The sequence below is a fragment of the Gorilla gorilla genome, chromosome 3 (genome assembly GCF_029281585.2).
Source record: "Gorilla gorilla gorilla isolate KB3781 chromosome 3, NHGRI_mGorGor1-v2.1_pri, whole genome shotgun sequence".
NCBI classification, from domain to species: Eukaryota; Metazoa; Chordata; class Mammalia; order Primates; family Hominidae; genus Gorilla; species Gorilla gorilla.
The window spans coordinates 58594690-58610974 of NC_073227.2; the positions used below are offsets into that span (position 1 = coordinate 58594690).

Here is a 16285-nt window from a genome sequence, read left to right on the forward strand (position 1 = left end):
ATTCTAAGCCCTATTCAGGCCCAATCACCAAAAACCAAGTAAATGATATCACTATAATGAAAGCCACAGTTATAAATATCAACAATGATTACCAAAGGAATCCATGGAACTTTGAATTTTGCCACCCCACATCCTTCTATTCATTACCATGATTGATCCACTAAAGCTAACAGACTCTGTGAACCTTGTATTGGACCCCTCCCTAAAGACCTGATTGTCACTGAGAACCATCAGTGAGGATTTGTTTGGGGCATGACCAGCCTTACATCAAAGTACATAGAAGTGATGAGGTCTTATCAAAAAGGATTATTAAATTATCACCTCTTCTATGTAGCTTTCCCTGATACTCTCTTTCCTCTCCATTGAGTTCCACAGAAATTTTTTTATCTGCCTTTAACAGTTGTCCTCATGATTTGTGATATTTGACTTACCTCTTGTCAGTTTCCTTCACTAGTGTAGAGTTCCTCAAGGAAAGAGACCATAATTACTTATATTTTTATTCCTGGAGACTCATACTATTCCTTATACAAAGTAGACACTTAACAATGGCTTGTTGAACTATAATTAATGAAAATAATAGCTACCTTCATGAAAGTTCACTTTGTGCCAAACACTATAGTTGACATAATACATTTGTCTCATTAATACTTAACAATTGTGTGAGAAGGTATCACCAATCACATTTTATATGTAAATAAACCCCAGAGCTATTAATTAACTTGTCATAAATAACACTTTTCATATGTGGCATAGCCAAGATTTAAATATAAATGTTACTGGTTCCAAAATGATGCTCTAATTCACTTGCTGGAAAGAAGGAAAGGAAGAAAATAAACAAGTGGAAGGAAGAGAGGGAGGGAAGAGAGAAAAGGAAGGAAAGAAAAAAGAGTCTCTTCAGAACCTTCACTGTAAAGACTCCGAGCAAAAGAAGTTGAATATAAAAACAACATAGGTTTGTTTGTTTTCTAATATTTTTTCTTCAAAATTTTTAACTCAGGTTCACTCTTACACAAACTACTGTGTCTTATAAAAGTATTTCCGGTCATAGAATTTTTATTTTCTGTATTAACTCCACTATCTAATCTCCATAAAACTCCTAAATTGGTATTATCGGTAACATTTTGTTTTTACTCAACCCTTAGGAACAGTGTTAAGTTAATCAGCCCTCCACATCACAGATCCTTATTTTCATCAGTCTGTACAAGGCATTTCTCTCATTTTAATTTTTTTTCCCTCCTGTCATCCCTGGATTTCACTTTCACTGCCCTCCTTCCACCCATATGCCTCATACTAATATATTCGAAATATACATGTCTTAAAGGTACATGCACGCACCTACAAAACCTATAGTGTTTTTTTTGTATGTATATGTCTTTAATTTAAATAAGTAGCATTGTGTAAAAGTCTAATATTGTTTCTTACTGTTTTCACTCAATCCTTGGAATTTTCATCTGATGCACTGCTGCATAGCACCCCATGGTATGCAGCCACCATATTTCCTTCATCCAATTAGGTTGCATGACCTACCTTCCCATTGCCACAAAGAGTACACACAAAATATTTGTACTTATCTTTCTGTAAACCTTCAGGAATTTCAGAAGCACACATGCAGGCTGCTAAATATACCAGAATACTTTCCAGCCACTTAAATCTTTACCAGTATTGCAGAAGAGGCCCCATTTCCCTCCACATCAACATTTAGTATTATTCTTTTGTTTAAGTTTTATCAATCTTTTAAATGTACACAAGATGCTCATTTTTATAATTTTAATTTCTCAGATTACTAGTTTCAGTATCTTTTCATATATCTAAGAGCTGTTTTGATCTCCCCTACCATGAACTGCCACTAATATTCTTTGCCTATTTTACAATGGTTTTTCTGCTTATTTATTACTGGTTTACAGACTTTTAAAATATATTCTACAAAAATTTTAGATATTAAACATTACCAATATTTTCCCATGGTTCCTCATCCATCTGGTAAACTTGTCTATGGTATATCTAATTTTGATTTAATAGAATTCATTCTATTTTTACCTTTTAGTTTGTGCTTTTGTTGTTTAGCCAAAAAGTCCCCATTCCTAGGTCATAAAGGTAATGTCCTTTTTTTTTTTTACGCTACTGTTCTCTCTCTGTCTCCCCCTATGTATATAGGTGCACATATACTTGTACACACATACATATACCTATATATGAGGGGAGTTCGATAAGTTTATGGAAAATAAAATTAAAAGATAAAATAAAAAATTATAAACTTTATTTCTCAACATAAGCTCCTTCAAGTTCAAGACACTTTTGTAAGCAATAATACCAGCCATATCATCCATCCCTAAAGAACTGAGGGTCCTGAGAATTTAACTATGTCAATGCAGTCTTTTTTACATTACTTTTTTACAGTACTTATTGACGAAAAATGGGTGCCTTTTAAAGATTGCTTTAAGATTAGGAAACAAAAATAAGTCAGAGGAAGTCAAATCAGGACTGAAAGGTGGATGCCTAGTGATTTGCTGAAACTTTCATAAAACTACCCTTATTTGATGAGAGGAATGAGCATGAGCATGGTTGTGATGGAGAAGAACTCTGGTGGAGCTTTCCTGGACACTTTTTCCACTAAAGCTTTGGCTAACTTTCTTACTCTCATAAGAAGAAGATGTTATTTTTCACTGACCCTTCAGAAGGTCAACAAGCAAAATGCCTTCAGCATCCCAAATATCTGTTGTCATGACTTTTGTTCTTGACTAGTCTGGTTTTGCTTTGACTGGACCACTTCTACCTCTTTATAGCCATTGCTTTGATGGTGCTTTGTCTTCAAGATTGTATTAGTAAAGCCATATTTCATCTTCTGTTATAATTCTTCAAAGAAATACTTCAGAATCTTGATCTGACATGTTTAAAATTTCTATTGGAAGCTCTGACCTTGGGTGCAGCTGATCTGGGCGAAACAGTTTTGGCATCCATCAAGTAGAAAGTTTGCTCAACTTTAGTTTTTCAGTCAGAATTGTATAAGCTGAACCAGTTGAGATGTCTATGGTGTTGTCTATTGTTTCTCACAGTTAATTGTTGGTCCTCTTTGAGACATGAACAAGATGAAATTTTTCCTAGCAAATTGATGTGGATGATCTGTTGCTGCAGGCTTCACCCTCAACAACATCTCTTTCTTTCTTGAAACAAATTATCCATTAGTAAACTGATGATTGGGGGAGATGCTGTCCCCATAAACTTTTTGTAAGGCATAAATAATTTCACCATTCTTCCAGTTTCACCATAAATTTGATGTTTTTGCTTCAATTTTAGCAGCATTCATGTTGCTTTGATAAGAGCTCTTTTCAAATTCATGTCTTATTCCTCTTAGTGCCTCAAACTAGATCTTGTTCAGTATAACAAGTTAGTATGAGTTTATCTGCATGCAAAAATTTTTGAAATCCATGCATAGTTTGTTTATAATATACATTTTCCATGAACTTTTGAAGACCCCATACATACATATGTATATATATGCACACACACACACACACACACATATACCAAAATCTTCAACCATTATCAGACTTAGTGCAGAAAAATTATCCATTAACAAGATAAGAATGCCCCTTATCATCACTACTGTTTAAATGGAGCTCCTGGCTAAAGGAAAAGACATGGATTGAAAAAAATTAGTTAAATCTAAAATGTTTATTATTTCAGGTTTCTTAGTTGCTTAAATGGGAAGGGAGGTATGGACAAAAGAGAAATCAAAGATATTTGTGTTATGCTACTTATCATTAAAGTATCAGAATAACTTCATTGGAATAGAAAAACACCAAGATCACCCTACGATATGTTTTCTAAAATCTTCTCCATTTCTTTAGACAAGTGACCATGTATTCGGCCAGTGAAGAATTAAACTCACTTGCCAGCTTATAATGCAGGAAAATATAGCAAAGAGATGTGGATCCAATAGTTTCTAGATAGTGGTACAGGATGGCTAAGATGAATTTATATATCTGAAATGTTCACAAATTCCCTACTCATATAGCATGTTTTCATAATGTTTTAGCAACTCTAATCCTCGTGACTGGATTGCCACGTCTGGTATTTCCACAACATTTCCTAAACTAAGAATGAGAGTAAGAAATATTTTAATTCATAACAATTATAAATCTGCAACTCATGAAAATGACATTGCACTTGTGAGACTTGAGAACAGTGTCACCTTTACCAAAGATATCCATAGTGTGTGTCTCCCAGCTGCTACCCAGAATATTCCACCTGGCTCTACTGCTTATGTAACAGGATGGGGTGCTCAAGAATATGCTGGTAAGTGTCTCGGAAAAAAAAATTAACAATAGAAATGTCTTATATTTGCTACTAGGTAATTTTTTATATTAGGAAACATCTGGAATAGGTGTTTCTATTCTTCTACAGACAGAACCATTCTATATTCTGCTCAGCCCAAGCTCTGGCTACCCCTGAGTCTCCTTAGCAAAGCAAAGCAATGCTCCAGAAACTATGGGAATTATCAAATATAGTAATAGGAAAATGTAAAAGAAAGTTATGAAGACACATGAGTTCTGTAATAATCCAGAGATTCTATAAGATTCAAATAGCTTCCCTATAAACAATAAAAAAGATTTTGTTTGTTTGTTTGTTTGCTTGTTTTTTAGAGACAAAGACTGTTTCTCAGACTGGAGTGCAGTGGTGCAATCATGGCTTACTGCAGCCTCAAACTCTGGTCTTAAGAAATCCTCTTGCTTCAGCCTCCCAAGTAGCTAGGATTATAAATAAGTGTGTACCACCATACCCAGCTTTTTTTTTTTTTTTCTACAGACAGGTTCTTGCTCTGTTGCCCAGGCTGGTCTGGAATTCCTGCCCTCAAGCCATCCTCCTGCCTTGTTGGCCTCCCAAAGCAATGGGAGGATTTAGATTAGACATTGTATGAGGGCTTAATAATCCTTAAGGTATTAACTGCCCTTTAAAGTATTCTGGGATATGGCAAAAACTCGATGTGTATATAAACATTGGTCATATTTGTTTATTGAATGAATAAAATGGAAACTAAAATGAGGACAATGCACAAGAGCTACTAGAATCAGTAAGAGTATCAGCGAAGGAGTGGAAGGGTAGCATTGACAATTTCCCTGGGCTTTTACCCATGTTTTAGATTGTCTCTCCAAGGAATAATACAAAGCCTTAATAGTCCTAGAACACATTCTATTGTGTTCTTATGGCCCAAAGTAAATTGGTGTAGTAGATAACATTTGCACCAGTCATGAAAAACTATTGGTGTCATTCTGAGAGTATATCAATATAAAATAGACTAGTTCTTTAGCCTTGAAACTAGACTGGTTTCTCTTTTGCTGCTAGGTTAAAGGTTATTCAATATGTAATCTTCCAATCCAAAATCTGTCAGTGGATAATTTAAAAGCTTTTAGTCAATTTTAAGATATTTGTTTTCTCAAAGTTTTAAGGGGCACTGTGTCACAAAGCTAAAGAAAAAAAGAAAAAAAAAACTGATCTGTGAAAGGGGTTATCCTCATCTACTTGGGGAATTTTTGCTGCGAAGAAACTCCAAAGTAAATCTTTAGAAGCCTTCATTGTTAAATATGAAATAATGTTTGGAGTACATTTATTTCTTCTCAAATTTATTATAGGGTCAATAATGTACACATCTTGAAGTCCATTTATTTCCTGCTTTTATACCAAACAGGCCACACAGTTCCAGAGCTAAGGCAAGGACAGGTCAGAATAATAAGTAATGATGTATGTAATGCACCATATAGTTATAATGGAGCCATCTTGTCTGGAATGCTGTGTGCTGGAGTACCTCAAGGTGGAGTGGACGCATGTCAGGTAAGCTCAAGACAATCTCATCCATGTCATCATCCAAGAAGTGTATAAGCACTTCCTAGTATGTGATAATGTGATAGACATAAGTGTAACAGTTACAATACACAGCCCTGTTCCTCTAAAATTTATAATCTAGATTTTAGAAATAAATTTTTTTATGAATGAAGTTTATCTGTCATGAAAGCATTAACTCTGAGAGGCCAAATTACAGAGTAGTTAACCATCCAAAGCGCAAGAATCAGAAAGACCTCGATTTGAATTCCTTAACCTCTATTACCAAGTCTCTTTAACTAAAAGCTGGGGATAATCATAATAGCACCTAACTTTTTGGGTACTAAGAAAAATTAAATGAAGACTAAATATATCAGGCACATGTTAAACAACAAAGAAATCTCATCTATTCCCCTATTGTTAATGTAGACCATGGTCACTGGTGTTAATAACTTTAACCTCAACCTTTTAACTGCTATGAAGGATTAAATAAAAAATTAATCACTATATTATAAAAATTAATCAATATATAATAAATGAATTTTAAGAGATATGTAATAATTCATGGACTCCTTGAAGATAGAAAATTTATACAAAATTCTAGTAATTTGAGTCACAAAAGCTCCTACAATAATGAAACGGTACAAATGAAAAAGAAAAGAAATAACTATTATATTTGGATCTAGCCCATAATTTTTAACCAAATGCACAAAAACAAACAACAAATATCAAATTCTCACTGTAAAGTGATTAAAATCAAATTTGAATTCTAAAGTTTTAAATTAAATTATCTAAACATAATTGATGCGGTTATATGTTTTAATAGGTTTTGTTCACATATCTGAAATCCAACTCCACATAGTAACAGGAACAGCTGGTGTCAGAAATTAAATATTCTTTTAGTCTGGAGTTTTAAAAAATCTATCTGTTTACTTGAGTAATTTGTTGCTGTTTTCATGGGTGAATTGTATACAGAAGGATAAGAATTATTCTTCGCATCAAAAGGTCACTTTCATATTTAGTGCTTATGGTGTTTAAAAAGTGGATAAAAAGTAGTTCTCACATTTTATGGAAAGCCCCCAATCCATGAGCACTTTTCCCAAAATGAAACATTTTTATCAACTGCAAGTTGTGTGTAGGTGGAGATTTGTTTTTCAATTGTCAAGATACTGTTAATTACCCAGTCCTTTATCTCCTTTTGGTGGAGATGTCTCTGTGCTAGGAAACCCTTCTTGCTCTCCTTCCTGTTTCTCTTTTACTACTGGCCCTGAAACAACAAATTCTCAAGTTTCATGACAGCTTTCCAAAGAATCCATCAATCAAATAAGCAACACACCTCAACACTGACAATTCCAGACCTACTAAGAGCATTAATTAAGACTTAAAAATAAACATGAGTTTTAAAAGGGTGTTATTCATTATTTTCCCATTTATAACGTCCCTTACCTTCTGTCCTTCAGTGCATACAAATTATTCTCTTCCTTCAAGCCCAGTTCAAGCCGTACCTCACCATGATACCTTCCATGTATATTCCACTCTAGGCCTCACTGATTTTTAACTGAAATACTATAATGCATAGTTCACACTTCAAAAAAAAAAAAAACACACAGCACTTTACATAAGAGCTTACAGGATCCTATTTGTTTTATCCATTCTTTTGTTCATTTTTACAATCATTAATTCAAAGGAATTATATTAATTACTTTCTATGCACTAGACATTGTGTTAGCACAACAATACTATCCCTGCATTCAGCAAGTCTATGGTCTATAAGAGAGGACACAAATTCAAATGTCTGTAGTCAAGCAGTGAAGCTGGCTAGATATGGAAAAATTACAAGTCCCTCTTGCTTTAACATTTGCTTGCCCACATTTGGTCAGACATCGTGCAAAATAATTTCTCACTATAGAAAAAAAAACACTACAAAAACAATAATATAAAGAACGGAGAACTGGTTAACTGAAGCATGCATATGTCATCTAAAAGAAGCAGGTGACGACCAGCTTCATGAAGTATTTGCCATGCATATTGGCACTTCACACACTGACCCTTCTCCCCATCTAGACCAGTAATTAAACAGGTATGGACGAGCAAGCTACTAAGAGCAGCCAAATGAATAGCTGACTAATTTAGAAGCACACTTGGTAATAATAGCTGACTTTTATTAGTACGGACTATACTATATGCTAAGCTGTACTCAAAGTGCTTTGAGTTTTAAACTCATACAAACATTATATGAGGAAACGGAGGTACAGAGAGCTATTCACCAGCTTACCAAAGGTCACATAGCTGGTAAGTGGAGGACTTAAACCCAGACTATCTAGTTTCAGAACCCACAGACAATCCATCGTGCAGAACGTAAGACATACTCCATCTGTCTCCCCAACTAGGTTATTATGTGCACAAATATTTATTGGTTGGTTGGTTCATTATTATGACTGGGTGGTAAGTATGTCATTAGGAGTGTTTTGCTTATGACTATATAAATTTCTTCACCAAAAGAAGACTTTTTGATGATATACTATGCATCAGACACCATGCAGGGTGCTAAGGTTAGGAAGATAAGTGAGACTTCTAGAAACTCATTCATTCAACAAATATCTCCTAAGGGCTAGAAGCTTAGGTTTCAGCAGTGAACAAAATAGGTATGTTCTCTTTCCTGTTGGACCTTATAGTATATCTGGGAAAACAGACATTGAATAAATATCATAAATGCAAGTGAGTGTTTCAGAGACATGCAGCTGCTACATCAAAACAAAACAGAACAAAACAAACAAACAAACAAAAAACTGACCAGTGGGATTAAGTGTAACTAGGTACACAAATGCACAAATATGCTTTTATAAAATAGTGAAGCTGTGACAGAGACACACACAAGATATAAAGACACAATGAAGAACAATTGAGCCCAAAGCTGGAAAGAGTGACAGTGTGAAGGAAAAAGGTTGATCAGAGAAGTTTTCCTGAAGGAGAGAAAGCCTGGATGATTAGGAGGCAACCACTCGGTGACTGAGGGAAATCTGAAAAATGTATTTGTCATCTTCTCAGACTTGCTGAAGGAATGACTTGGGTACTTTGAGGATTTCAGTAATTTTTCCACGACTTGGTATAATATTTCAAAAGGAAATAGGCTGACTTTATTTGCATAATGAATGTGACTCCTTCCTCGACTGCCATAGAAATAAACTCCTTAATATTTTGGGTTTGTCTTTGCACTTAAGTAATCAGTCATTCCGTTTTTTTTTACAGGGTGACTCTGGTGGCCCACTAGTACAAGAAGACTCACGGCGGCTTTGGTTTATTGTGGGGATAGTAAGCTGGGGAGATCAGTGTGGCCTGCCGGATAAGCCAGGAGTGTATACTCGAGTGACAGCCTACCTTGACTGGATTAGGCAACAAACTGGGATCTAGTGCAACAAGTGCATCCCTGTTGCAAAGTCTGTATGCAGGTGTGCCTGTCTTAAATTCCAAAGCTTTACATTTCAACTGAAAAAGAAACTAGAAATGTCCTAATTTAACATCTTGTTACATAAATATGGTTTAACAAACACTGTTTAACCTTTCTTTATTATTAAAGGTTTTCTATTTTCTCCAGAGAACTATATGAATGTGGCATAGTACTGTGGCTGTGTAACAGAAGAAACACACTAAACTAATTACAAAGTTAACAATTTCATTACAGTTGTGCTAAATGCCCGTAGTGAGAAGAACAGGAACCTTGAGCATGTATAGTAGAGGAACCTGCACAGGTCTGATGGGTCAGAGGGGTCTTCTCTGGGTTTCACTGAGGATGAGAAGTAAGCAAAGTGTGGAAACATGCAAAGGAAAAAGTGATAGAATAATATTCAAGACAAAAAGAACAGTATGAGGCAAGAGAAATAATATGTATTTAAAATTTTTGGTTACTCAATATCTTATAGTTAGTATGAGTCCTAAAATTAAAAATGTGAAACTGTTGTACTATATGTATAACCTAACCTTAATTATTCTGTAAGAACATGCTTCCATAGGAAATAGTGGATAATTTTCAGCTATTTAAGGCAAAAGCTAAAATTGTTCACTCCTCAACTGAGACCCAAAGAATTATAGATATTTTTCATGATGACCCATGAAAAATATCCCTCATCTACATAAAGGAGAGACTATATCTATTTTATAGAGAAGCTAAGAAATATACCTACACAAACTTGTCAGGTGCTTTACAACTACATAGTACTTTTTAACAACAAAATAATAATAATTTTACGAATGAAAAATTTAATCATCGGGAAGAATGTCCCACTACAGACTTCCTATCACTGGCAGTTACATTTTTGAGCGTAAAAGTGTCTTCAAACGCTAAATCTAAGTAATGAATTGAAAGTTTAAAGAGGGGGAAGAGTTGGTTTGCAAAGGAAAAGTTTAAATAGCTTAATATCAATAGAATGATCTTGAAGACAGAAAAAACTTTGTCACTCTTCCTCTCTCATTTTCTCTTTCTCTCTCTCTCCCCTTCTTATACACATGCCTCCCCCACCAAAGAATATAATGTAAATTAAATCCACTAAAATGTAATGGCATGAAAATCTATGTAGTCTGAATCACTAATATTCCTGAGTTTTTATGAGCTCCTAGTACAGCTAAAGTTTGCCTATGCAAGATCATCTATGCGTCAGAGCTTCCTCCTTCTACAAGCTAACTCCCTGCATCTGGGCATCAGGACTGCTCCCTACATTTGCTGAAAACTCCTTGTATTTCCTGATGTAAAATTGTGAAAATACCTACATTAAAGCCATCTACTTTTAGGGAAAGGGAGTTGAAAATGCAACCAACTCTTGGCGAATTGTACAAACAAATCTTTGCTATACTTTATTTCAAATAAATTCTTTTTAAAATAATTTCTCTGCCTAATTATTTATGGAAGTTATGACTTTTGAGGGACAATTCAAAACCATTTATTTAATCGGTTCTGCAATGAAAGAACCGCCTCATATACTCTACTAAAGGCTTGGCACTTTCTGCTGCCTTTTAATCAAGTGCTATAATTGAGGCAAGCATCCAGCTTGACACTCCTCAGTTGCACCCTGTGAAGACAACATTGAACTGGTAATTTAGGGTAAGCCTCAAGGGGAGGGAGACTTTGTGCTTGAGTGTGTTTGTGTGTTTGTGTGTGCAGCTACCCTCATATAATAGCAGATATATTTGTGTTTATTCTTATGTATTGAAAGCTATATAAAAGAAGATAATTATTTAGCAGAAAATAGAGCAGATTCAATTATTTATTGAAAACAAAAAATTATTTAGCAAAATATGCATATTTGTGAAAAGATATTGAAAACTAGGGGAGCATTTATTTTAAGAGCTTCTTTTTTTATGTACTGATAAATTCACTTTTCCTGACACCTATGTATGGCTTCATGAAAGTAATTTTGAGTAGTTATGGAGGAGTGGCGATTTATAAATGCTTTCAGTCCTTAAAAAATCATTCTGGGAGCTCTGGAAGAAACTTTCTAGCACCCTAATTCAGTTGTAGAAAGATTGAACAAGGAAAATCCTGTTCAGCATACATACTAATTGATTTTTAAAAGCACACATACTAATCAATTAAAAAATGTGTCAAACAAAGTGAATATTTGGCACTAAAACTGAATCCTCCCGAGTTTAAAATAGTGAACAGAACTAATGAAAAGAGAATTATCCAAGAAAGTTTAGAGCAAACAGTTTACTACTTATTGCACTAATTGAACATCTTAATTACAGAGTGTAAACTGTTCCTTTAATAAATGTATTGAGTCCTGCTATGTTTGAGGTTCTGTGCTAACCAATGAAACGAAGATAAATAAGACATAATACTTGCCCTTAAGACATGCAGAGAATAGTGATGTTGACAAACACATTATGCAATATAACAAAAAGGATGAAATGACAGAGTACAACATTTCTGACAAGATAACAAAAGAATGGGAAGGTCATAGAAGACTAATAAAAATATATTTAATTTATAATAAAATCAAAACAGTCTTTCAGAGCAGCAATTTGCCACAAACCATGATAATTTTCCTGTGGTTAGGGAAAAGGAGACTAAGAACTTCTCAGATTATGAATCTAAATCCTTCACAGGCTCTAGTTTACACAACTCACTTCCTTTTCTTTCCAACTTGCTAAATATGAAATGGTTCAATGAGACCAAAAATAGATTTTTCTCTTTATATTTATTACATGTCTACATAATCCAGATATCAAACCTAGTCCTTTTCATTTCAAAACAGTCAGTTTTATTAATCTTCTATAGGGGAAACAGGTTATCTCCTTCTCTATTTCTGGTGTTTCATTGCAAGTCTTTTTTTTTTAATTTAGATACAGGATCTCACTATATTACCCAGGCTGGAGTACAGTGGCTATTCACAGGTGCAGTTATAGCACACTACAGCCTCAAATTCTAGGGCTCAGGTGATCCTCCTGCCTCAGTCTCCCAAGTAGCTGGGACTACAGGCATGCACCACAGCATCAGGCTTGGTGGGTTATTTATAAAGGAAGCAGTTGTCATTTGAAGAAAGAGATTCCTTTCCATGGGAGCGTTTTTTAAATCATGGGAGATTTTTAAGCAGAAGCTGGATAATCACCTGTGGTGATATTTTGCGGAAATGTTTTGAAAAATTTCTGTAATGAGTTGGGCTTAAAATCAGATTATTCCCAAGGCTGCTACACAGTCTAAGATGCTACGCATAATAAGCAGTTCTGAGGATCATAAGATCTCTGAGAGAAAGAGGAATTTCAGAGTTTGGATATCGATTTGTTAGTTTGTTTAATCTGGTACTCAACTATGAAACAAGTCACCTAAAGAAATCAAACCAATCACAATGTGAATTAAGTAACAATCCATTTTGGAGAAAAAGGCAACCAAATGAAATTGATGAGATGATTCAGAAAACAAACAGGGCATTTTCCACGAATGCCATTACATTTAACCTACCTCCAACCATACAAGTTATACTGAAATTACTAGTGCAATAAAAATCTGTGGCACATATACACCATGGAATACTATGCAGCCATCAAAAATGATGAGTTCATGTCCTTTGTAGGGACATGGATGAAATTGGAAATCATCATTCTCAGTAAACTATCGCAAGAACAAAAAACCAAACACCGCATATTCTCACTCATAGGTGGGAATTGAACAATGAGATCACATGGACACAGGAAGGGGAACATCACACTCTGGGGACTATTGTGGGGTTGGGGGAGGGGGAAGGGATAGCACTGGGAGATATACGTAATGCTAGATGATGAGTTAGTGGGTGCAGTGCACCAGCATGGCACATGCATACATATGTAACTAACATGCACAATGTGCATATGTACCCTAAAACTTAAAGTAAAATAAAATAAAATAAAAAAAAAACAATGGGAAGACATTCCAAGAAATGCAAAAAAAAAAAAAATTCTGTTGACACGTTCTTGCTTACAAGTGAGAGCTAAACAATGGGTACACATGGACATATAGTGAGGAATAAATAATAGACACTGGGATTCAAAAGGGAGAGGTGGGTGAGAATTGAAAAAGTACCTGTTGGTTACAATGTTCACAATTCAGGTGATGGGTGCACGACAAGTCAAGACTTTACCACTGCTCAATATTATCTATACAATAAAACTATACTTTTACCACCTGAATCAATTAAGATTGTTTTTAAGATGGTTGACATGTTCAGAAAGAGATTTTTCTGCAAAGTTTATTCATCTATCCATTCATTCATTTTTTAACCATCCATTTATTTATTTATCAATAGTTTTTGCTCACTTGCCATGTGCCAGATACTATCCTAGGCCAGTCAAACTGAATTCCGGGAAAGAACAAGACAGGCAAAAGAAAAAGCAAGTATAAAGTTCCTGAGGTAACTACAAAGTTGGTGGGTTTGGAAAACAGTAAGAAGCCAGTGTGGCTGGAACAAAATTAATGAAGGGGAGACTGGTATTAGGTGAGGCTGAAGAAATAGACATGTGGGCCACACAGATAAGTTTCTGTTTTACTCTAAATGTGAGGACATGAGTATGGAGGGAAATCATATGATCAATTTTCCATTTTCTAAAGATGAATCTGGCTACTCTACAGAGAACTACCAGAGGACAAGAGTAAAAGTGAAACTAATCAATAGACCATTGCAGTCATCTAGGAAAAGGGTGAGCTTGACTTTGGTTAAGGAGCTAGCAGTAACGAGGGTAGAAAATATTGAAATTTAGGAAATATCTATAGGAAAAAATAATTTCTGATTGATTAGATTTAGGTGCTGAAGAAAAGAGAGAAATCAAAGTTGACTTAAGTTTTGGTCCTGAGATACAAAATAACTGAGAAAAATCTGGGAGGAGAACCAAGTTTGAAGAGTAGAGAATCAAGAGTTTCTTTCTGAATCTGATACATTTGAAATGTACAAGCTATGAGAACAGGTAAAAAGTTGCGAATATATATCCGTAGCTCAGAGGAGGGATTGAGATAGGAAATATAAATTTTGTGGCATTTACAAGAACAGTTTCAGGGAAGTAAAGGAAAAAGTCATGTTGGAATGACGAGAAGAGAGAATGGGAAATACAGCTTTTGGAAAATAATATAAGATGATATCTTGATGACTTCAAGGTAAAGAAAGAAGTTTTAAAGATGATTTAAAAACAGATTTTAGTATCACAAATAAAAGGGACTTAAAGGAAATAATGCTAAATTTTTCTTAATTAGAAACTTTTTGTTATTCAAAAGACACTATTGTAAGATTAAAAGGCGAAATAACACAGTGAGAAAAGATATTTGCAATTGTAGGGGTGGGAAAATTTTACTTTTACCGTCTTAGGTTTTTTTTCAGCTAGACCTGAGAATTAAGTTGACATAAGACAGATCAAGAAGAGAAAATCATACAAAGTTAATAGAAGTTCTACATGGCACAGGAGCCTTCATAAGAAAATGAAGACCCCAAAATACAGTTAAGAGTTGAACACGGCCAGGCGCGGTGGCTCACACCTGTAATCCCAGCACTTTGGAAGGCCGAGGCGGGCGGATCACGAGGTCAGGAGATCGAGACCATCTTGGCTAACACGGTGAAACCCCGTCTCTACTAAAAATACAAAAATTAGCCGGGTGCGGTGGCGGGCGCCTGTAGTCCCAGCTACTCAGGAGGCTGAGGCAGGAGAATGGCGTGAACCCGGGAGACGGAGTTTGCAGTGAGCAGAGATCGCGCCGCTGCACTCCAGCCTGGGCGATAAAGCGAGACTCCGTCCCCTCCCCTCCCCCGGCCAAAAAAAGAGTTGAACACATACTGAATTGAAGAGCACTAAGGTTTTTTTTTTTTTAAAAAAAGTAAATTATAAGAGAAGGCTAGAAGATATTTTATTTTGTTGTTTTGTTTTATTATAGACAGAATCTCACTCCATACCCCAGGCTAGAATGCGGTGGCGCAATCTCAGCTCACTGCAACCTCCGCCTCCCGGATTCAAGCAATTCTCCTGCCTCAGCCTCCCAAGTAGCTGGGATCACAGGTGCCCACCATTATGCCTGGTTAATTCTTGTATTTTTAGTAAAGACGGGATTTCGCCATGTTGGCCAGGCTGGTCTTAAACTCCTGTCCTCAAGTGATCAGCCTGCTTCAGCCTACCAAAGAGCTGAGATTACAGTACAAGATATTTTAAGATCTGTGCAGAATGTTCTCAGCCTCAGCATGCCATCCTTGATTATAAAATGGTTCTTTCCTTTTGGTTGAGGGAGTACATCTTTCACATGGGAATGTAATCTGCTTTTAAGAAACAGCACAAAGGTCAGAGTGATCTTGTACCTGCTGTTTTCAAATGGCTTTAACTAAAAATAGTCGATATGCCAGAATAGCATATTTTTAATTTCTATACAATATATATAAATTAAAAAATATGTTGTATCTAGAATGCATGAAAAACGACTACAAATAAATTTTTGAAAGACCAATAACATAATAGAAAATGAGCAAAGAGTTGGATCAGGCACATCAGAAAAAAAGAAGTGGCCAATAAATGTAAAAAAAAAAGGCTCAACATTATTGGAAATAAGAGAGATGAAAATTAAAGCCATTGTAATATATCACCACTACACATGTATCAGAATGGGTAAAAATTAAAAGTTGCCAATATGAAGAACTGGCAAGAATGGGGGAGTGTAAATTGCTTTAATAAAATTGCAGAATGGTACTATCTAAAAAAGGATATCATATACATATCTTATGACCTAGGAATTCCATGCTAAAGTAAATACGATATAAATGTATGTACATGTGCAGGAATATTCAAAGAAGCATTATTAATCATAGCCAAACAGTGGAAACAACCAAATATCCATCATCAGTAGAATGGATAGATTTTGTTATAGTCATACAATAGAATATCACCCTACAACAAAAATGAAAATCATAAAATTAAGCAAAAGAAGTCTGGCCAGGCACGGTGGCTAACATAAAGTGTTTGGTTTTCTGTTCCT

General features: G+C 35.2%; 1 protein-coding gene across 1 annotated transcript in view; it reads left to right on the plus strand.

Annotated features, from left to right (window-relative positions):
* TMPRSS11D (transmembrane serine protease 11D) overlaps positions 1-10694 on the plus strand; it is a 63123-nt gene extending 52429 nt beyond the window's left edge. Inside the window, exons 8-10 of the mRNA XM_004038737.5 lie at positions 4037-4296; positions 5687-5829; positions 9067-10694. Coding sequence (XP_004038785.3) covers positions 4037-4296; positions 5687-5829; positions 9067-9228 — 565 coding nt within the window. The 3' untranslated portion in view covers positions 9229-10694. The remainder of the gene's footprint in view (positions 1-4036; positions 4297-5686; positions 5830-9066) is intronic.
* The last annotated feature ends 5591 nt before the right edge of the window (positions 10695-16285 follow it).